Source organism: Chrysochloris asiatica, unplaced genomic scaffold (genome assembly GCF_000296735.1).
Source record: "Chrysochloris asiatica unplaced genomic scaffold, ChrAsi1.0 scaffold00056, whole genome shotgun sequence".
Classification (NCBI taxonomy): Eukaryota; Metazoa; Chordata; class Mammalia; order Afrosoricida; family Chrysochloridae; genus Chrysochloris; species Chrysochloris asiatica.
In genome coordinates, this window is record NW_006408574.1 from 11,983,420 (window position 1) to 12,005,816 (window position 22,397).

A 22,397-nucleotide genomic window follows, 5' to 3' on the forward strand; every position below is an offset into this window, starting at 1 on the left:
TTTCCATGAACTGTCTGAAGCCCCCTCGTGTCCTTTATTTCCATGAACTGTCTGAAGCCCCCTCGTGTCCTTTATTTCCATGAACTGTCTGAAGCCCCCTCGTATCCTTTATTTCCATGAACTGTCTGAAGCCCCCTCGTGTCCTTTATTTCCATGAACTGTCTGAAGCCCCCTCGTGTCCTTTATTTCCATGAACCGTCTGAAGCCCCCTCGTGTCCTTTATTTTGTGTACTCTTGTTAAGCGCTGTCAAGCTGGTCCTGACTTACAGTGGTCCTGCATAGGGTTTCTGAGGAGCAGCTGGTGAGTTTCAATCACCGACCTTGTCATCGACTGGTTATCCTATAGTGCCACTCTGCTATTCCACTAAAAGACAACCTCAGGGAATGGGCTTAGTTATAGGTTTAAAGAGTATCTCAGAGAGTAGTCTCAGGGAATTTTCTGTCTTCTAGTATATTAATGATAGGTGATTGATTATTCTACTTGAATATGATACAAATGAACCCTCGGAATGGGAAATGTAGGAAACTTCACCAAGTGCTTACAAATTTAGTAAGAGATCTTTATGTAAACTTGTTTTATAAAACACACTGAATTTGAGATTTAGCAGTATACAGGTATTCTGTAGACTGTGGGTGAGAATTCAGTTACAAAATGTTCATTAAAAAATCTACAAGCTAGTATTGGCCCGTGTATTTGAATAACTTAATGAAATGAACTATGATACTTTCAGCCCATCTGACCTATTGTGTACCATTATTAGGTAGATTATTCAACTACACGTGAGAATGGTCAACATCTGGAGATGGTGGAAAGTATAACTTCAAAGTGGAAACTTTGGACCAAGTGACAGATCTTGCAAGTTTACAGCCCACAATTGCATTTAATGAAACCTACTTTATCTAGGTAGATCTGGAAAGGTAGATACCTAGACACATAGCGTCCTAAGCCAATATTCAGACTCTGAAACTGGAACTGTGCAGATGTCTTCATGCAGAAATCCTTCTCCTACAGGACCGGGGAGATGAATTCACGTACACTGGGAGCGGTGGTAAAAACCTCGCTGGGAACAAAAGGATTGGTGCCCCATCGGCTGATCAGACTCTGACAAACATGAACAGGTACTCTCCGCTGTTAGAGCTGGGAAATCAACTGAGGACTCATAAAGACTTTGGACTTCGCATAAAATCTGATGATAGGAACATCATGTAACTTAAACCACAGGGGAGAGAGAGTCTTCAAAGGATTTAAAGCAAAAATCCTGTAGCCTGATAACATACTTTTATATACGCATCCCAAGTTATTTCTTCACATGATTGCTTTTTATATACGCACCCCAAGTTATTTCTTCACATGATTGTTTTTTAAATGGATTAATCCCTGGTCTTACTTAACATTGAGACCCTTCTAAAGGAAGAGTGCACTGAAAGCACACTGACACGTCTACAGAAAAGGAGCCTTGTCTGTTTTTACGTGAAATTGAGCAGAAGGTGGCTTGTCTGCTGTACCCCAGCTCACATTGGAAGTACCATTCTACTCAGCACAGATCTGTCACTGTTAAAGAGACAGGCTTCTTTTCAGAGGAGACTCGCTGACATGCAATAGGATGATGTGCCTAAGTGAAAGAAACATCAACTCATTTGATCTAGTCAGCACGCAGGTGTTTTAGGATTTATACTAAACAAAATGTCTTTTAAGTGTTATAAAGGGAATAAGAGCACAGTGTGTCCTTGTCTGACTAGTACCCTAAAGGCCTTACAAGGACCACCTTGTACTGGCCTCCATCCTGTAGAAATAATGACATCTCTACTGGGAACAGAACATTTCATAACCTTGAAATGTTTTATTTCATAATGCATGCTAATAGCAAGCAGTATTAATAAATTAAATAACCTAGACCATCAGATAGCAATGACCACATTTAACTTGTCATGCTGATACTTCTGTGATCATTTACTAAAGTTGAAGTTTTTTTATCTTCTGTTATCCATTTAAGTGTAAATCATTCGGTTTTAAGAAGTGTCCCCTTAATTTCTGCTTACTGCGTGACATATAAAAATGATTTTGGTATGTTTTCATGGCTTGATTGCCTATCAGGTTACATAGAATCTCTGTTTTCATGTCTTCTATATTATTTCTGACAGTAGGATTATTTTACTGAACCAGCAGAGGAGACAGGTCAGATTTGCTGGTGAAAACATTCCTGAAGCACGAGTGATTTCCTTGCTATGTTTTTCTAGTGAAAAATACCCAACTCTCCTGGAAGAATGATCTTAAAAGGAGTTAGAAATATTTTGATGTGATTCTATCAGTGAAAACATATCCTGAATTTATAAAAGGGATTTTTCAAACGCTCAAATCTGAAAATTGTATTTTCCCTTTAGTTATAATAGATTATTTTGCTTCAATGAAACGTCTTTCAAACTAACCCACATTTGTAATGTCTGTGGTAGACTGAAGTTTTTGAATAATCAAAAAATGTCCCATTTGCCAAATGTTATCATTTTAGGCAACTGACAAACAGTGAAAATGTTTGATGTTACAGGGAAGATAACGAAAAGGAAATACTCTACATAAAACCATTTCTGGTTGACATATCAGAGAGATTTTACCATCCAGGCAGCTGTCATGTGTCCTGTGGGTTAGGATCCTTGAGCAGAGGTACCTGTGTGTCTTAGAAATTAGAAAGCTGAGGTGCAGGCCCTCAGGTCAGACCCATAGCCTGTTCTTCTTGGGTAGTGGATGCTCCCATTCTTTTTTGCTAAGAGGTAGTTTTGACCTCTGCTTCTTGCTTCTGAAAGAAGTCTATTTCTGGTTCTTCCCAGGTTTCCCACTTTTTAAGAAACTGAAGATGAGAAGGCTACCCTTAATTAGAGAAATTTGAGGCAACCAGTGGTTGAGTTGCAGGCAGAATAGAGGCCTGCCTAGTTTCTCCCCTTGGATTCCTTTCACATACCTGAAGTCATTCAGAATGAGAGGCCAGTGTCAGTTAGTGGAGGCGCTGCCTGTGAGCATGAAAGTACTTAGCCTAGAAGATCAAGTGTGTGTATCTCAATAAATAAGACTCAAGGCTACCCTAGACTAGATAGATGGATACGTATTTTCCTATGTCCTAGGTTTTAATGCATCTTCCTTTTTGTTAAAAAAAGATCGTAAAAAGATAGTTTTGCAAGCTTAACTCCTTGACTACAACCTGTTTTTTTTAAAAGTTGTTTTGAAAAACGAAATAACGCCATATGTTCATTTACTTTAAAAAAATATGATTATGTTCAAGAGACTTCTTTTCAGTGGGCTCATTGTAGTCTTATAGGCTGTCTTTGTTTTCTGTCTTCAACTAACGTAAAAGAACCAGACCCCGAAAAGGTTGTTTTGTGTCATAATCTGGTTTTATTAGGTAGGGTGTTTGGTTGGGGTTTTTTGTTGTTGTTGTTGTTTGGTTGGTTTTTTGTTGTTGTTGTTTTGCTTTGTTTCACTTTAGTATGTTTTCTATTCACATAAATTAGGAAGTAGATGTCTTAGGGGGGAAAATAAACAGATCCTGGTTTCTTTGGTAGGACTGGTATCCCGAGAAAGGTCTCAGAGAGTCCCAAGAAGCTTGCTGATTGGTTCCCAGTAACTGAGTGTGCAGGCAGGTTGTGTGAACCATGTTAGTCCTACCGCCAGCTCAGTGTCCCGTCCTGTCACCAGTAGAGTGGGGTCATCCCCAGCTGTCAACAGTCCTTTTTGTCATACTGTCACCATGAAGCACAGGCAACTTGGAGGCTTCGTTTTTTAGTTACATTTCTCTTATGCGGGAGGCTTTTAAAGGATATCCTCATATTAAACTTGCTCTTTATAATCTTCCAAAATTGAAGGAATCTTTGTTGTCTGGGATTATTTTTCTAGGTTTTTTTTCAATGCTTTTCTGCCAATTTATCTCACTCTCTTCAAAGATAACTTACTAAAACAGTCACTTTGCTTTAGTTTCCCAACGTCCTCCCTCCCCTCAACAATCGTTATTTAAAGCAAATTCCATGTATTTCTAGTTGTTTTCTATTATACGTGGCACAGATGTTATTACTTTCAGAAGAACCCTACAGGCTATCTGAGAACCAACCCCCTGGCTTGGGGGTGACATCAGAAAACTGATTTGTCTTCTCTGCTGGTGGGGCAAAGCATAATCCTATTATCTGGAATAATATGGAAAGAATCATAAACTCTTAACTCTCAGGTAAGGCATGATTCACCTTTTGATTGAGCTAATGATTCGATTATATCCTGCGAGAAAGATTCCTTGGTATGAAGTCTTTGTTTTCTTTTTTTTAGGGCATTGGCCCTAAACTGCGATGCTCCGTTGGATGATAAAATTGGAGCAGAGTCTCGGAATTGGAGAGCTGGTAAGCCCGTCAGAGTGATACGCAGTTTTAAAGGGAGGAAGATCAGCAAATATGCTCCTGAAGAAGGCAACCGCTACGACGGCATTTATAAGGTGCTTCATGGGGCCTGATGCTTCTCAGTGTCTCCAGGGCTGCCTCAGGAAGACCTGGGGGGGCAGGTGGGAAGGCAATGTAAGAGGTGTACAAAGGGGGCTCAGAACTTCGGTACTTTTCTTTTTAGATTTAGATGACCTTCCTAAGGGCTGAACCGTATTTGGGGCAAGATGTTTACACAGTCAGATTGTCTATGACAAAATCATTTCAATAATTGCCATGTGTAGATAGTATTCTATATTCTCTCTGAATGATGTGATTCTACTTGATTTTCAAAGCAGAACATGTTACAATATTGTACATAGGTTTGCATCGTTTGTTTTCAAACAAACAGGACCATCTATTATTATCTAGCCAGTCTGTAAAATTCTATTCATGAATATAACTTTGTTACTGCTTCAAATTCACAGGCTTCTTTAGTTATATGGGAACTATCTTAATAGAAATATGGTCCAAGCAACACTGTAGTAAATATCCAGTGTTTACTACTTTGGTTTACTACTCTTTGAGCAACCCAAGTATCTTTTGAAGTGCTGTTTTGTTCTAGCACTTAACCCACCAATGTGGAGACATGGGGAATAAGACTAAACCTGAAATCTCCAAGTCGTGCTGACGTCCTGTGATTTAGGTGGTGAAATACTGGCCGGAGATCTCAACTAGCCATGGGTTCCTGGTGTGGCGCTACCTCTTAAGAAGAGATGATGTGGAACCTGCTCCTTGGACCTCAGAAGGAATCGAGCGGTCGAGGAGGTTGTGTCTGCGTTTACAGGTTAGATTACGTTTGTCTAGTCTACTCGTTTGTTCATAGGGGTTGATACCTCTGTGCTGTCTGCTTACCTAAACACTGGGGTAACTTTCATGGCAACTGAGTGTCAGGAGTGAGGAAGGGACCCTTACCTTGTATGTGTGCGCTGACAGAGACAAAAGAGGTGGGCACATTCTGGGCATCAAACTGCCTTAGGGCCCGCGCTGTGCTTGACAAGTAAATGTAAAACCTTTTCCCTTCCACTGACTTGAGTTTAACCCTTCCTCCTCACACTTTAAGTCAATTCCAGCTTAGAGACCTTGAAGGAACATTTCTCCTGGACAGCACAGATGTACCTCTGGGAGGGAGGGGAAGGAGGGCGCTGGCTTTCTTCCCTTCTCCTTTTTCTCTCTCCCCCTCAGAGCTGCTTCCCTACCTTTGTCTTCCCTCTTCTTTTGCCTCTTGACTCATGTGTTGTTTTGTGTGCGTAGTTGATGGAGTGGCTGCTGCTACCCGTTACTGTCCACCCACTGTAGACTGTCCCTGACCCTGATTCACAGCGTGGCCATCTGCCTCACTCTGCTGCCCATAACGACTGCCCGCTGTGTCCTTCCCCTGCGGCTGCCACACTGCCTGTGGAGGGGCTGAACTGTGGGCACGTGTCTGGCCACCTGGCTAGGTGAAGTGCACCTTCCTGATGTGCAAGTGGTTTTAACACATAGAATTGATGGTTTCTGTGAAGCACACTGCTTGCTAAATAACACTTTTTTATAATGAAGCATTTTTTAAAAAAAATAAATAAAAACCTTTGATTAAATCCATTTTCAAACGGTTTTCAGATTCCACAGTTGAGCAGAGCATTGTGGTAGGTAGATGGTAATTAATAACAGGGATGAGACTGGTAAACAGGATAGCAGGTAGGCTTTTATTCCCTAAGGTCTGGCCAGCCGTGAGCTGTTAATGAATTCAACCATTCAGTGCTTTTGCCGTCTTCTCAGTACTTTCTTTCTCCCTTAATGCTGAGAGAGGAGAATGTGGGCCCTCCCCTTTTTATTAGCTTGGCCCCACAATTCTGGATCTTTCAGGTCCAGGTTCTAGTCTCCAGCTCTTCCTCAGATTCTGTGAGCCGCATCTCCTCACAGCTCCCTTTGATCTCTTAGGCCTGGAAAGGTCATTGTGTTAGAAAATGAAATACCCCATCATCAAAGCTCCATGTTTTCCACTGCATTTGGAATTTTAGTGGTCTTCTATCCTGTGAAGCCCTTGATCTTTAAATGTGTTTCCTTTATGTAGAAGTCTTTCCTTTTGGGGAAAACATTAACAGCTCCTACTCTGTCCCTTTTTTAACATTTCTCATCAGCAGCTAAGACCCCCTCCTCCACTGTGAAGCTTACCTCTGCATTGTCCTCTCCCCCATCAGTACCCAGCAGGTTATCCCTCAGATAAGGAAGGGAAGAAGACGAAAGGACAGTCCAAGAGGCAGAACAGCGAGGCAGCAAAAAGGCCTAATCCAGATGGTAGGTCATGACTCCAGGGCTCTAAGTCCCAATGGAGAGAATTGATTGAGAGACTCCTAAGAGATTAAAAGCAACGTGAAAGTGGGCTTTTGTGAGAAAGGGGAGAGTGAGGTGGGGGGAAGGGGTGGGTCATGTGTATTTTAAGAATGTCTGAGCCAAACCAGTGGCAAATGTAGGAGGCTGAACTCCAGGGTGGGTGGGTGCTGCTTTATGCAGCTGGTCTTGCTAGCGAGACCAGCTGGCGTAGTCACCAAACGCCTCCCTAGCTCTCCTGAGAGCCGCTTATAAGTCGGCCGCTCTGTCTGTGCCTCAATCTAGATGACTGTCCAAGTGCCTCCAAAGTGGCCAAAGCCTCAGATTCAGCAGACGCAGTGGAACCTTTCCAGCTGAGCCCTCAACAGCAACTCCTCATTCGAGAAGATCGTCACAACCAGAAGCTGTGGGACGAAGTGTTGGTGTCGCTCGTGGAAGGACCAGTACGTAAAGATTGTTCTTGAAGTAACATCCTGCTACTGACAAGCCACTCATAATGCAATCCTTCTAGCCAGCCCATCGTCTTTCAAAAGCCACTCCAGGCGATACTTGCATCCTTTTAGATTGGTTTTAGATTTTTCACATGTTTGTTTTTGACTTCCCAATGCCTAGTGCTAAATTATGTGGGGAAAGTCATCCTGGGGAAAGGTTTTCAGTTGTGGAACACACCCGACTGAATCTAAAATGTGTCAGGAACGTTTTTGGTTACCCAGTAAAACCAGTAGAAATTGGAATTTGTCCGAAGGCAGCAAGTTGTCAGACAGGGGAAGTGCAAATACTGTAAAACCTGTGAGAGGCAGAACTCGACGGTTTTGTCTTTTTCTGGGGCTCAAGTTTCCTGCCTTTGACAGGGTACAGTCCGGACATTTTTCTACCACTCGTTGTAGTGGAAATTTGTGTTTTCTTTGTCTAGCAGGTTTCCGTCATACACAGGTTCTGCTGTAGCTCAAAATTACCTAACAGCTTGCGTCTTCGCAGTTCTTGTCTAAGTGGTCCATGCATAGGGTAAACTAAACCAGGGCTGATTAAGTATCGTAGGTTTTGACATTTTTTTTTTCCTGGTTTTGAATGATAATAAAATGTTAACATGGAAAGAATCGCACAAAGTTAACTCGTGTGGATTTTGTGTTAAGCTGTGTTTTGCAAAAGCTTTCTTTTCAAATCCCAAAAGTTGGAGAATCCAAATATATGAAGTATCAGTTCTTTGATCACTTGTTGATTGTGACTCAAATTTAATTAAATTTAAAATTCGAATTTTCTATTTTATCAGCTATTAATGATCGTTGTATGAAACGCAACTACTTTTCTGTGCTCAGTAGCTATACGAGTGAGCACGTGTAACTTCTCTTAGAATTCTACCTTTGCTCAGTGACTTTTCTTTCCCTATGCTGGCTCTTTGATTTCTTCCTGTGTGTGAGCAAGAACCCCTCTAGTGTGTGAACTGGGACCAAGGATAGCTGTAGTCCTTTCGGTCATGACTCATGTGAGCTCATACAGTGTTGGTTTTTGTTTGAGAGATATCATAATCGTCTTTGGGAAGAATCTTATTGATACAGTATTTAAATTTTTAGAAATGGGTGAATGTTATGAAATGTCCTTTTGATTTATAGAGACATCACCATTCCCATTGGCCTATAAATTGAATACTGGTGTGGCGCTGTAGGATAAGTAATAGACTGCTAATCCCAAGGTCAGCAGTTCAAACCCATCAGCTGCTCTTGGAAGCCCTGTACAGGGTTGCTGTGAGTCAAAACTGACTCAATAGCACTTCATAACAACCACATAAAGGTGGCACATCGAGTTATCCGCAGTTCAGTGAGTTGTACATGATTGGAGAAGATAGAAGGAAAGTGAGGTAGCTCTGTAAAAGGTGGTCATTTGTTTTTTAGCTACAAGATCCCCCACCCCCCACCCCCCAGGCAGGACAAGAATCAGACTCTGGCAGGCCAGACTCCAGTAGAGCAAGTGTGGTGTATAGCACTTGCTTTCACTCTGGTTGGCGTGGACACAGGTGACCTCCAGCAGTGTCTGGCCAGGGGGCAGTAACCTTTTAGGTCCAAGAAAGCATTGCCTGCGTGCACGTTAAGTGTCCTTGTCCCTGTGGGTGGTGTCAGCTGGCCGCTGGCTCTTACATGCCTGTGTCGGACATTGTGAGTCTGCTGCCAGCGGTGACCAGACAAGGAAAGACATCATGCTTGGCAAAGTGAAAGACTTTCAAGGAGGTGAATTGACACAGTGGCAGAAGCAGTGAGCTCCAACATACCAATTATGAGGAGTTCCACAGGACTGGGTAGGGTTTCATTCTGGTGCGCACACGGTGAGTCAGAACTGACTCTATGGCACCAATAACATCAACCACTACCTGGACAAGTTTCCTGTGCTTTCTCTCCCGATAAGCCAGAAACACACTTTTCAAGCCAAACATGCAGGTAGGCGTTTGCCATTGGTGACTTTTAAATGAGCACATATTTTAAGACATACACACACTGGGATCCAGACTGCTTCCCGAGTCCCTACATGAGCTGCAGTGTTGTCTGCCTCTGCGCTGCAGGTAGTGCATGAACCCACTCACCTTGACCCTGCCCTAGGCCTTCGCACATACACTCTCTTTCAGTCTGCCCTTCCCTTTCTCTTCAGAGCCCTGCCTTCTCTGCAGGGAGGCCTTTCCCAGCCACCCCTTTTAAGATAAACAATCAAAACCAACAAACCCATCCCCTTTGATTCACACCCATGGTGAATCCGGGTGTTACAGGGTACAACTGCTCCCTCCGCAGGGTTTGCTTGATTCACACCCATGGTGAATCCAGGTGTTACAGAGTAGAACTGCTCCCACCGCAGGGTTTGCTTGATTCACCTACATGGTGAATCCGGGTGTTACAGGGTACAACTGCTCCCTCCGCAGGGTTTTCTTGATTCACCTGCATGGTGAATCCGGGTGTTACAGAGTAGAACTGCTCCCTCCGCAGGGTTTTCTTGCTTCTTCGTAACCGAAGCAGATCACCAGGCCTTTCTTCTGCAGCACCAGTGAGTGGGTTCCACTTGTCAACCTTTCTGTTAGTAATTGAGCACCACCCACCCACTTTAGGACTGCTTCTGGAATAGCTCCTCTTTATTGCTTTAATTTCCCTTCTTTTTCTCTTAGTCTAAAATTGGTGGGGTTTTGTTTTTAGTTTATGCTCCGGTAGGAATATAAATTCCAGGAAAGCAGAAATTTCACCCATCTGTAACCGCTATGCAGAGGAGTAGCTAGCACATAAGGAGCTCTGGTAGCATAGTGGTTATGAGTCAGGCTGCTGACCTCAAGGTCAGCAGCTCGAAACTACCAGCCATTCCGTGGGAGAAAGATGAGGCTTTCTGCTCCCTTAAAGATTTATAGCCTTGGAAACCATATGCAGGGCCATTGTGGGTCAGAACCGACTCCACTACCACATTATACATGGGACTCCTAGTGACGCTGTAGGTTAATGCATTGTACTGCAAGGTTGGCGGTTCAAGCGCACCAGCCACTCCTTGGAAACCCTATGCAGAGTTGCTGTGGGTTGTAACCAACTCAACAGCACTAAACAACAACAACACACCACACAGACTGACTCCTGGTAGGATCAGCACCGAACTGAAAACCTCGAGGTCAGTAGTTCAAACCCACCACCATTTGCTCCTCAGAAACCCTGTATATAGAGTCTCTGTGGGTCGGAATTGACTTGACAGCGCTTAACAGTAACGTAGAGCACACATAAAGATGCTACAGCGCCCTGGAGCTCCCTGGGAAATACCCATTGTTGACCAAGTCGTTTGTTAGAAAGCTTCCTGGTACAGAAGTTTGGGGGTTTTTCTCCCATATCTCTCCCTTAAATGGTATATTCTTTTAATATGTTACATGATATTTTGCTTATCATTCACTTGGCTTTCATAGTTCAGATTCATATGTTTCAAGACTCCTTTTGAAATAAGATCTTAGATTTCTTTGTGTACTCGAAATTCTTGAGTATTCTTTTTCTGTTAATGCACATACACACACACACACATACAAACTCCGTAAGTTACGCTCCCTTGCTGCTGAAAATAAGAGAACTGAATGGAGGGTTATCCTTTTGACTATTTGGATAAAACCACTTTACCTCCTAGTTTAAAAGGCTCGCCTGGGTGACATACAGTTGGTAGTGCTGTTGTGAAAATCATTTCTGTGAGTAAAGGTGACCTTCAGGAATATACGGAGATTTGAGTTGAGGCATATTAACTGAAAATAATCAAAGGAAGATAAATATGATGTGTTTTTGAGGTATTAGATATGCAAAATATTAGTACCTAGGGCTATATATGCATTTTTTGTTGTTGTTGTTATTAAGTGCTGTCCAGTCGGTTCTGACTCATAGTGATCCTGTATAGGGTTTCCAAGGAATGTTTGGTAACCTTGAACTGTCTAGCACATTAACCCACAGCACCACACCAGGATTCCATATATATATAAAAAAAACTTTTAAAATAATTATGCAATGCATTGAAAGACTTAATAGATAAAATGCAATCCTGATCCAAATCCTAACACTTTTCATAGAAAGGGAAAAACTAATCACCAACTTTCAATGGAAAGGAAAGAGACTCTGGATAAACAAAGCACTACTGAAGAAAATCTGAGTAATTGGTCTCAGAACTTACTATTCAGCCACGGCAGTTAATGCAGCTTGGTACTAGAACAACAGCAGACACATAGACCAATGGACCAGAATTGAGACATCAGTACCTACAGCGCTGGACAGCTGATCTTCGACAAAGGGACAAAGGCCATTCAATGGGGACAAGATAGCCTAACAAATAATGCTAGTAAAACAGGCTTTCCATTTGCAGAAGAATGATACAGGAACAGGATCCATACCTTACACCATCCAAAAAAATCTAACTTGGAATGGATCAAAGACCCTAATATACATGTGAAACCTCAAACTGTACGACGCTCTTAAAGCTCTAACATCAGTGTACAAGGAAGGGTCACTGGGAATGGGAAGAGTGCTGACACCTCACGGGAATAGCAGCCAGTGTCATGGAACAAAGTGTGTAGACATTGTTGAGTGGGAAACCAATTTGCTTGTGTGAGTTTCACCTAAAACACAACAAACTGTGTCCTGGCCTCCCACCCCCCAGATTATTCGAGTGTTGTAACAATGAAAGGTTGACTAAACTTTGCACGTTCGTTTAGTCGGAATACTGTCTTCCGTTTTGAAATAAACAAGAGACTGCCCATGATTTTTTGCTAAGTGAACAATAGTCATTGCCATTAGAATGTGAGATGAGATTAGGGTGACTTTCACCAGATATTTTGACTTTGTGATCTTTCCGACCCAACCCTAAGATTTAGAACCTATTGTGTACACTTTAGGACATAGGAGCCCTTCAGTGTGTTACATAAGTTTACTTGTCTTGGGTAATTGCAGTCACTACTTGATGAAATGGAGTTCTGGTGTGGCACTGTACTATAACCACTGGACTGCTCACCACAAACCCATGAGCTGCTTCTTGGAAATCCTATAATACAGAGTCACTATGAGTCAGAACCAATGTGACGATGCTTACCAACAACTGATTAAATGTGACTTCAGACCTTTTATCACTTAGCATTTTACTAGTATATTTGAATTGCAACCTTTTTGTCTTCCCCTTGGGTCCCATTCTAGAATTTTCTAAAAAAGTTGGAGCAATCTTTTATGTGTGTCTGCTGCCAGGAGCTAGTTTACCAGCCTGTGACGACAGAGTGCCTCCACAATGTCTGTAAAGTAAGTAGACCTCCTTTCTCATTTACCCTTGATGTGTCAGAAGGCTCACTAGCTACTAAACCCACGTGTAGCGTAGCACGTGAAGTAGGATAAAACCTGCAAAAGCTGGAACCTCTGTCAGCAATGGAAAACGCCAATGCGTTCCGCTAAAACGAGTGCTGGACAGGTGGTGACGCTGCACCCAGTAAACGGCAGAACCCTTGTGAACCAGAAAAACCAGGCGACCCCATCACATTCCACCTGTTCCTGGGGTCTCCATTATCATCCACAAAGCCGAATCATCATGAATCCTTGCTAGCATTTGGTTACATCTTGGTGATCCGTGCATGTTTGATTTCAGTAGTAGCAGTGATTCAAATATTTATAGGTTGAAGTGTTCTCCCATGTTCAGAGGGGTTTTATACTTTCGAGTACATATATGTTTCATACATTTGAGCTCAGATTAGAATGGTTCCATGCACTTAGAGAATCTAAAGCAGTCTATCTGGCAGCAAGCCCAGATAAATTGACTTTATATCATCAGTGGGAAATAAAGGAAAATCTGTGTTTTTGTCAAACTGACTCTGGGATCTGGCTCTCCTGTTTGGTGGGTATGTGCCCTGACCACACTTGTAGACTTCTTTGTCTTTTGAAAACTGGAAACAAGCCTTCCAAGTACACCTGTTCTTCCAGTCACTGTGAGTTAGAATCAATTGGATGGCAGTGGGTGGGTTCGGATACCATCACAAGGAGCCCTGGTAGAGCAGTGGTTAAGTGCTTAGCTGCTAACTGTATGGAGGTCGCCAGTTTCAAACTCCCAGCTGCTGATTCTGTAAGAGGAGGTCTCGGCTGGGAGAGCTCTGGGTTTCCTAGTGTGAACTCAGCCCTTACCACCTCTCACCCGTCACCCCTTGAGTTGCCTCCCAGAAGCTCATGTTGTTGAGTATCTCTCTGCTGCTTCACCCTCTGATGAAATGGTGTTTTGTTGTGTTTTATTTTTGCCTTAGGATTGCTTGCAGCGCTCTTTTAAGGCCCAAGTGTTCTCCTGCCCCGCCTGCCGCCATGACCTAGGCCAGAGTTACATCATGATTCCCAATGAGAACCTTCAGACTCTTCTTGACCTTTTCTTCCCTGGCTATAGCAAAGGACGGTGATCTGTCCACGACTGCATTGTGGCTCCTGGTGGTGTTCCGGACACTCAAGAGAATCTGCAGTGGGTGGGGAGGGGGAAGCGACGGTGGCCCCATTTCCCCCGTTCTGAAGCAGCTGATCCTCTTTGCCACCTAGCCATCATCTTGTGGGTGTAGTAAGAGGCCCGTCTCTCAGCAACTGTCTCTTCAATATCAAAGGTAGTTCCTGCCAGTAACAACTAGTTCTAATGCCTACAAGTCCAGGCCTCAGCCCCCGTTGATATCCAACTTATGATTTCTTTTGCAACTACCTCAGGACAGAAAAGGTGTGTGGGGATTTTTAAAAATCATAGAATAATTAGTCAAATGAAATTTTAGCTACTCACTGCCTCCCAGATATTAGTTGTGCCTGGTTCGTGGAATCTGATGACACAAAAGGAAATGGCGCATGACAGTTGGCATGAACGCAGCCTGCTTCTCTGTTGCGCGTAGTCTTTTTTTTTGTTTTTTTTTTTTTTTAAATCTCTCCTTTCAGTACATTGTGCATTTTGCAAGGACCGCTCTGTTCTCTTAGCGCCTTTGGTGAGCTCCATTGTGCTTTTTCCTCATGGTTTATGCAAGTTGACTACTAATGACTGATGAGGACACGATGCGTTGTTGCTGCGTTAGTGTGATGTGTGTGGTTTTGCACTTACAAGAGGTGTTCTGATTCTCTGGCTGTCAGTGCTCGTGGGAGGCCACAGAGCCAGCCTCCCCCCTGGCTTGACATCTGCAGAGCCTGGTGGGCGGATAGTACTGACCTCCGAGAGGGTTGGCATTGCTTCATACTGTGATCCTACATTTGATATTCACTATATTCCCCAGAGTATACCTGAATAAATATTTTATGTCCAGAAAAACAGCTCATCTTCGTCCCTTTTTTGTTTTGTTTGACATTTCTCTGGCGTATACCATGAGTTTTTAGAAATTCGTTATTTCCCATGTCTGTTCGTTGTACAGTTTGGTGGACACAGACATTTTATAGCGTTTTTACTTCTGATCTTGGTAATGAGAATGAGTCTTCAGCATTAGCTAAGGAAAATTTCCATCCTGGCTGTAATTCTTTTCTTTTTTTGTTTGTTTCATTTTCTAAATGAGATTTTGTTTGTTTGTTTCAAAATAAGAACCGAGTGACTATTCTGTTACCTGAAACAACTTTTAAGTTCTTGTTCCATTTTAACCCTCATCAGTGCTGCCTTGTTATTTCACCGAGCTGAAACTATTAAGACACGGTGTTACGGTCTTCAAAATGAGATCACCATGTTTTCATCCGAGAAAAGTCTTAGTGTGATGAATAGTCTTCCTGCCGCTGAACTCAGCCACTCATACCGTGAGAGGCAACATTTATAGACTGTTGGCTGTGTGCCGTGCCGCTCACATGTCTGTTTGTGGGAGTGTTCATTTAATACTGCTGACAACCCTAAGGAGCCCTGGGGGTGCTATAGGCTAAGTGCTGGGCCTACTAACCACAAGGTCAGCAGTTCAAACCCACTAGCTGCTGTGCAGAAGAAAGAGGAGGCTGTGTGCTCCCGTAAAGACTGGCAGTCTAGGAAACTAAACAAGGTTACTGTGAGTCAGAACCACCTTAACAGCTCTGGGCTTGGGTGTAGCGTAGTGGTTACAAGTCGGGCTGCTAACTTCAAGGTCAGCAGTTCAAAACTACCAGCTGCTCCATGGGAGAAAGATGGGGCTTTCTGTTCCCATAAAGATTTACAGCCTCGGAAATACTACACAGGGTTGCTGTGAGTTGGAACTGATTCCACAGCACACCACCACCACCACAGAATCAACTTGGAAGCCATGGGTTTGGGTTTGGATAGCAGCCAAATGATCCCATCTTAAAGAGGAACAGCAGAGGCCCAGAAAGCTGATGTCTGTAGGCAGATGTAGCTGACTCTGAGCTGCTTGCTGCTCTTCCCTTTGAGTAGAGTAGAGAGACCCAGTGGAGACTCATTTCAGTGCTCCTCCTGCATGCTGACTCTGCGTCCAGTTCTGGGAAATCTCTGGCCCGCTGCCTGGGCAGCCATTTCACCTTAGGCTAGTAGCAGATGTTGGAATTCACTTTTATTTTGAAGAATCAGATTTAAATAGGACCTTCTTGGGTTGGAGGTAAACCATTAAATTGCTTCATCGAGCACTATATTCCGTTCACCTTTGGCCACATCCCTGCCTGAAGGGTGGGGATGATAATTCAGATTTAATTCAACCACTTTTAATAGCAAGCTCTTGATACCCACCCACCATTCTACGGATTGCCGCAACTGCTCTCATCTCACATGGTTTAGAGACGAAGTCAAGCATAACTGTTTACAGGTGTCAAGAACGGGCCAAAGCTCAGCGTGTGTTATGTTGCTTGTTTTTAAGATTTCAAAATTTTTCCATAAATATTTCAGTTTGTGTCTCTAAAAGATATTTTTTAAAAAGCAGGACACCACCGTTTGTCACACATGTTTTCTTTAAATGTAACAATTTCTTTATATCCGATACCTAGTAAATGTCCAAATCTCCTTTATCTCAAATGTCAGAAGTGGTGATTTTTTTTTCAGTTGGTTAGTTTGAATCAGGATTCAGATAAGGACCTCACATTGTGATTGATTGATGCCTCTGAAGAGCTTTTGGTCTGTACATATCCTATACCCCACCATCTTTTTTTTCCCTGTCTTTTAATTTTCACACTTTGCATAAAATAAGGTTGTTTTGTGTAGACTGATTACGACTCTGTGGTGTTAGCTTAACATGTTTCTCTTTATTTTCTGTGAACTGGTAGCTAGAAGTAAGCACGGCCCACTTTCAGATTTGATTTTTTTTCTCCCCCGCAGAACTTCTCTGCAGGCAGTGTGTTCTGTGCCTGGTGTCTCTTAGGCGGAGTGGGGACAGATGCGCTTTTCACTGGATTCTCTTTAGGAGGCACACTTTTAGTTACGCTGACATGCTCGGTCACTGTAATGTGCATAGGATTTCTTCCTCAGTAAAAGTAAAGACCATGCATTGTTGGATGCTTCTCCTTAGGAAAGGCAGAGCCTCTGCTTAGAGAACTTATTTCTGAGTCAGTGGTTCTTAAAGCAAATATGTGCATGCTAGTAGGTTCAAGGATATTAGGGAACTTTGGGAAGGTGGCAATCTAAGCAGACCCCTATTTTGATAGTTTGACTCACAGAAAGGTACCCCACCTGTATACTTAAAAGCTGTGGGTTTCAGCATATGCCCTATTTAGGAGAGTCGGGAAGAGCTCTTCTGTGATTTCACCCTCTGTCCATGAGAGGCCTCGCCTTTCCTCACTCTTCTTTAGAACACCCATCAAGATAGGAGCGTTCACGACAGTCTACCCAATTTTAGGGGATTGAGCCTAACAGCCCACTCACCACCAGCTTACTTTGGAGAGAATCATCCTTGCTTGCCACATCCAGACCTTCACAATTCCTAAAGGAATTGATATTTATTAACTTGGACTACTAAGAGCCTACACACAAGTTGGGGAGAGAATGTTGAAACAGCAGTCACTGGACATATGAAATCAAGAGCAAGCTAGAGGGACAGCAGGTCATATGACTGCAATGAAAACAATGAGGGAAAGAATATGAAGACTTGTCGAGGTATCCTGAAGTATGAATGGCATTGCATTGGTAGAGCAAGAGCCAGCTGCTATGGAAGAGGAGTAATTTGGGATTAAAATTCTTGGAACTACACATGATTATTCAAAAAACATGCAACAGCTAAAACAATGGCCACTGCCCAAAGTTGAATGTATTGCTGAGTAATCCGTTCCATATGGAATTGCCACAATTTCTTTATCCATCCACCTGCTGATGGATATTTTGGTTGTTTTCAGGTTTTTGCTATTATGAATAAAGCTACTGTGAATCTTTGTGTGTAAATCTTTGGAAAACAGTTTGACGATTTCTTATAAAATTAAATGTGCACTTACCGTAACATTTCCCTTGTAGTTATTTACTCAGGAAAAATGAAGACACATATCGTGAGTCATTCATGCTAGTTTACATAAATTTACATCCAGCAGTGTATGAGAGTTTTCTGATCACCCTGTATCCTCACCAGCAAATATTATCTTTTTTTTTTTTTTTAATGACATTTTAAACCCATCGCAGAGGATGGCATCTCTTCCTGTAGGAGACAGGCATCCATGAACTATTTGGTGATAAGAAACACGGACCAAATACCATTCACTGAGGGTTTCTCACTCTCAAGTGCACATTTAAGACTCCATAACATTTTCCCCTTCCAGGAGACCAGCAGTAGTTCAGGTGGGGCCTCTTCCATCTCTGGTCTCACTCAGAGTGAGAACCATACAGAACAAAAAAGCCCAAGCCACCTTGCAGTGGATGTGCAGCATGAGTGAGAAAACATGGTTATGTCTGAGATTTGGCCATGGTTAACACAGCATGACGAAGCTTGTCCTCTAACTAAATTCCTCAGCCTACCTGATGTGGCGCTGTGGGTCAATACACTGAACTGCAAGTTTGGTGGTTCAAATTAACCAGCGACTCCTCAGAAACCCTATACAGGGTCACTATGAGTTGGAACCAACGCGACAGCACCAGTTGATATGGACTCCTGGTGTGGCGCTGTAGGATAAGCACTCCTTGTAAACTCTACAGGGTCACTGAGTCCTAACGTCTGAACAGTCCGTCGAGTCGGATCCGACCCATAGCTACTCTATACAGGGTTTGCTAGGAGCGACTGGTGAGCTTGAACCGCCGACCTTGCAGTTCAGACGGCTTTACAGTCTGGCGCAGTAGTAACCCACAGCGCCGCACCAGGACTCCAGATACAGAATAGAATTTGTTAATTGGTGTTTTCATGAATTTGGGGACTAGAACTTTATTGATAGTCTTGATGTAAATTCCACATTTTAAATGATTTCCTATTTGAATATCCAAGTCATTGGCGAGGTGTTGATAAATTGGTCAATACTCTAGCCCCGAGTGGTCACCACCTCCTACCAAGTCTATCCACGGTGGTGTGATCCTCTGCCTTGGAGCCAATTCAGAGGAGCGGCTGATGAGTTTGAACTGCCGAGCTTCCGGTTCAAACTGACCTTGCTTATCCTACAGCGCCACACCTGGACTCCTAGTGATGTAAAGTGCCGTGGAGTCGATTCTGACCCATAGCGACCCCTGCATAGGGTTTCCGAGGAACTTCTGGTGAACTTGAACCGCCGACCTTGCAGTTCAAACGGCTTTGCAGTCTGGCGCATTAACCAGCAGCGCCGCACCAGGACTCCAATTTGGTGGTGGTGGTGGTGATGTGTGGTGGAGTTGATTATGCCTCAGCGGCTCTGTACAGGGTTTCCCAGGCTGTAGTACTCCAATTTAGGATATCGCAAAAGTAATGGCTGAAACTAACAAGATTCGGTCGGTTACGAAAATGATACGGTTTCCATTTTGGGTGCTCACTTGCTCACCCATCCCCGGTGTGGTGGTGTGGGTTAATGCGCCTAACTGCAAAGTCGGTCTGAACCGCAAATTCAGCGGTTCAAGCTTACCAGCTGCTGAGTCAGAACTGACTCGGCACTTAACAACTTGATCTCTCGTAGAATCTGGCTGCCCTGTTGTGAGCTGCCTATGGAGAAATCTGGGTGGCAAAGAACTGAAGTCTGCCCCACAGCCAGCAAGGTCTCCAGGCCTGCCCGACCGATACCACAGAAGCCGTGAAATTAGTTGTCCCTCCCTCAAGCCTGCCGAGGACTGCCACTCTTAAATGCAGCTTGTGAGAGACGTTTGAGAGCTAAGACCCAGAGAAACTGGGAGATGAGCAATGTTGGTATCATAGGTAATTTGTTAGGAAGCAGTAGCTGGCTGGTGGGATGACACTACTTATCTGTTTGCTCAGATCCTCTAATGATAGAGACTGAGCTGAAACCAGCGATTTCCTCACCATAAGATCACTTACTACTGAAATTGTCTTGACCACAGCCAAGAATTTAAAATTTTGATAGCATTTTAATCCTTGAGGAAATAAAGGCTTTTTTTGTTTTTCATATCTGGCAAGTCCTACTAAATGGGAAGCGACCCTGGTGGAGAGGACAGGATCTATGGACATTTGATGTGGGTATCATCTTCCCACAAGCAGCTTCTAACTCACTCTATGCCAGATGTCCAGAGACAGTTGTAAGGTGGCCCACCAGTCCCACACAGACACCTGCCCTTTGTCCCAGTGCTCTGGAAGATGGTGAGCTAAAAAGCTTAACTACTTCGGAGTTAGTTAGACACCTAGATGGTGTCTGCTGAGACCATCATAAAACTTCCGAGAGCTTTTGGGCTGGTAAGTTTCCAACACCAAAGTAGCTCCCCAACTACCCCGTAAATAGCAGAAGTCAAAAATTCTGCTAGAAAATCTTTAAAAGTCTGATGTAAAATATTAAAATGTGAAGCTGGTGTTTCTCGCCCTATCCATCATTAAGGTCTACACACCTTGAGGGTGTTGGTTCCATCTCTAATCCTTCCATATATATGGAGCCGTGGTGTGGCACTATAGGATAAGCACTAGACTGCAAAGTCAGTTTGAACTGCAAGGTCAGCAGTTCTAACTCACCAGCCGCTTCTGAGAAATCCAATAAATGGTTACTAAGAGTCAGAACTGACTCGATGGCACTTTAAAAAAAATCCTTTCCTGAGAATCCCGGTGTGGTACTGTAGGGTAAGCACTAGACTGCTAACTGCAAAGTTGGTAGTTCAAATCCACCAGCCACTCCTTGGAAACCCAATACAGAGAACAGACTCCATGACACTTAACAATAACAACCCTTTCCCTGAGGAGCCCTAGTGGCTTAGTGGGTTATACATTGGGCTGCTAACCACATGATCAGCAATTCAGATCCACCAGACTCTCCACAAGAGAAAGATGAGGTCTCTGTTCCCATAAAGATTCACAACTTTGAAGCCCTATAAAGGGTGCTATGAGTCGTAGCCAACTCAATGACAAAACCAACAACAACAACTCTTAACCATAACCCAGGTGTGGTGCTGTAGAACTGCTAACCACAAAGTCAGTGGTTCAAATCCACCAGCCGCTGTTGGGAAACCCTTACTGGGTCACTGAGTTGGAACGAAATCTATGACATTGAATAATAACCCTTCCCTCAAAGAATTATGAACTCCTCAATTTGTTGTTGTTGAGTGCCATTGAGTTGGTTCCAACCCATAGTGACCCTGTACAAGGGTTCTGAGGAGCAGTGGTGAATTTGAACTGCTGACCTTGGCGATTCAAGTGACCTTGTGGTCCAGCACATTATTCCATAGGGCCACACTAGTATTCCACTACTCAATGTATACCTCGTCAAAGTGGCAGTTTGGCCATCCTGAAAGAATTCAAATCCTGTCCCTTTTAAATGATCTTTGGATTGGGGGGGGGAGGGGCAGTAGGGTGGATGGGGTGAGATTTCCCAATGAAATTCTCATAGGACTAACTGCCCTTGTTACCCTCCGAATGAGCAAGGTACATTATCCTGATGGAAAATAAAACTCCTTTGCAAAACTTTCCTGGTCTTTCTTCACCAATGTGGTTTTCAGTTTTCTTAAAACTTCTTCCTAATAAAGCCCCTATGATCATCTTGTGTTCTTTGAGTGAAAAGTCTATCAAGATGACCCCCTTTATGCCCAAACTCAGTCAACATAACCTGAGCTGACCTCTGCATTGAATTGGATGGGCCCAGCAGAGCCTCACTGAAGCCACTGTTTGGCGTGAACTTCTGTTTTGTTAAAGGCACCCTAACAAGACAAAGACAGGTGTATTGCTGAGAGAACTTGTCTACAGCCATCCATCGATGGAAGACAAATGCTAAAACCTGTTTTGTTGGGAAGAAATCACACATGCGTGAACTGAAACCCTACTAATAACACCTTCATAAATTTTCTTTGTTGTTATTAGGTACCTTCAAGATGGTTCTGGCTCATAGTATGCACAACAGAACAAAACACCACCCAGTCCTCCAGCATCCCCACAATGGTACCTTTGAGCCCATTGCTGCTGCCACTGTGACAATCCCATCACATTGGGGGTCTTCCTCTTTTATGCTCATCTTCCATTTCACCAAGCATGATGTCCTTTTCCAGGGACTGGTCCCTTCTAAGAATATGTCCAAAGTGTGAGAGACGAAGTCTGGCCATCCAGGCTTCTAAGGAATATTCTGGCTGTACTACTTCTAACACAGATTTGTTTGTTTTTCTGACAGTCCAGGGTACTTTTAATATTCTCCTCCAACACCGTAACTCATATACATCAATCTTTCATTGGTCTTCCTTATTCATTGTCAACTTCCACATGCATATGAGGCTATTGAAAATACCATGGCTTGAGTCATTTGCACCTTAGTCCTCAAGCTGACAAATCTATCCGCTTTTAAGCACTCTACAGAGGTCTTGAGCATAAGATTTGCCTATTCATAATTTGATTTTTTTTTAAGTATTTAAATTGTGAATTGAGTGAAGATTTACAGACCAGATCATCAGTTTTACATTCAACAAATCATAGTTTGCTTCATTACAATGATTGTAATCCCTTCCATGTACCTTCAGTTAACAAGATTCACCTCTATTCACTTCAACTCTTGCCCTGCTCCTCCCTGCATTTCCCAATACCCTCATGGATCTTCTCTATCCCAACCTCTCTCTTGTATGTTGCCTACCCCATCATCCATGTTAATATGTGTCTGCTCTATGGCCCATGAATAATGTTCCCTCCCCCCACACCTTTGGTGTGG

At 43.2% G+C, this 22,397-nt stretch overlaps 1 protein-coding gene across 1 annotated transcript in view; it reads left to right on the plus strand.

Annotated features, from left to right (window-relative positions):
- UHRF2 (ubiquitin-like with PHD and ring finger domains 2, E3 ubiquitin protein ligase) overlaps positions 1–13,663 on the plus strand; it is a 100,932-nt gene extending 87,269 nt beyond the window's left edge. The window contains exons 10-16 of the mRNA XM_006863762.1: positions 1,013–1,119; positions 4,304–4,466; positions 5,096–5,236; positions 6,633–6,729; positions 7,048–7,205; positions 12,432–12,530; positions 13,517–13,663. Of these exons, the coding sequence (XP_006863824.1) occupies positions 1,013–1,119; positions 4,304–4,466; positions 5,096–5,236; positions 6,633–6,729; positions 7,048–7,205; positions 12,432–12,530; positions 13,517–13,663 (912 nt within the window). The remainder of the gene's footprint in view (positions 1–1,012; positions 1,120–4,303; positions 4,467–5,095; positions 5,237–6,632; positions 6,730–7,047; positions 7,206–12,431; positions 12,531–13,516) is intronic.
- The last annotated feature ends 8,734 nt before the right edge of the window (positions 13,664–22,397 follow it).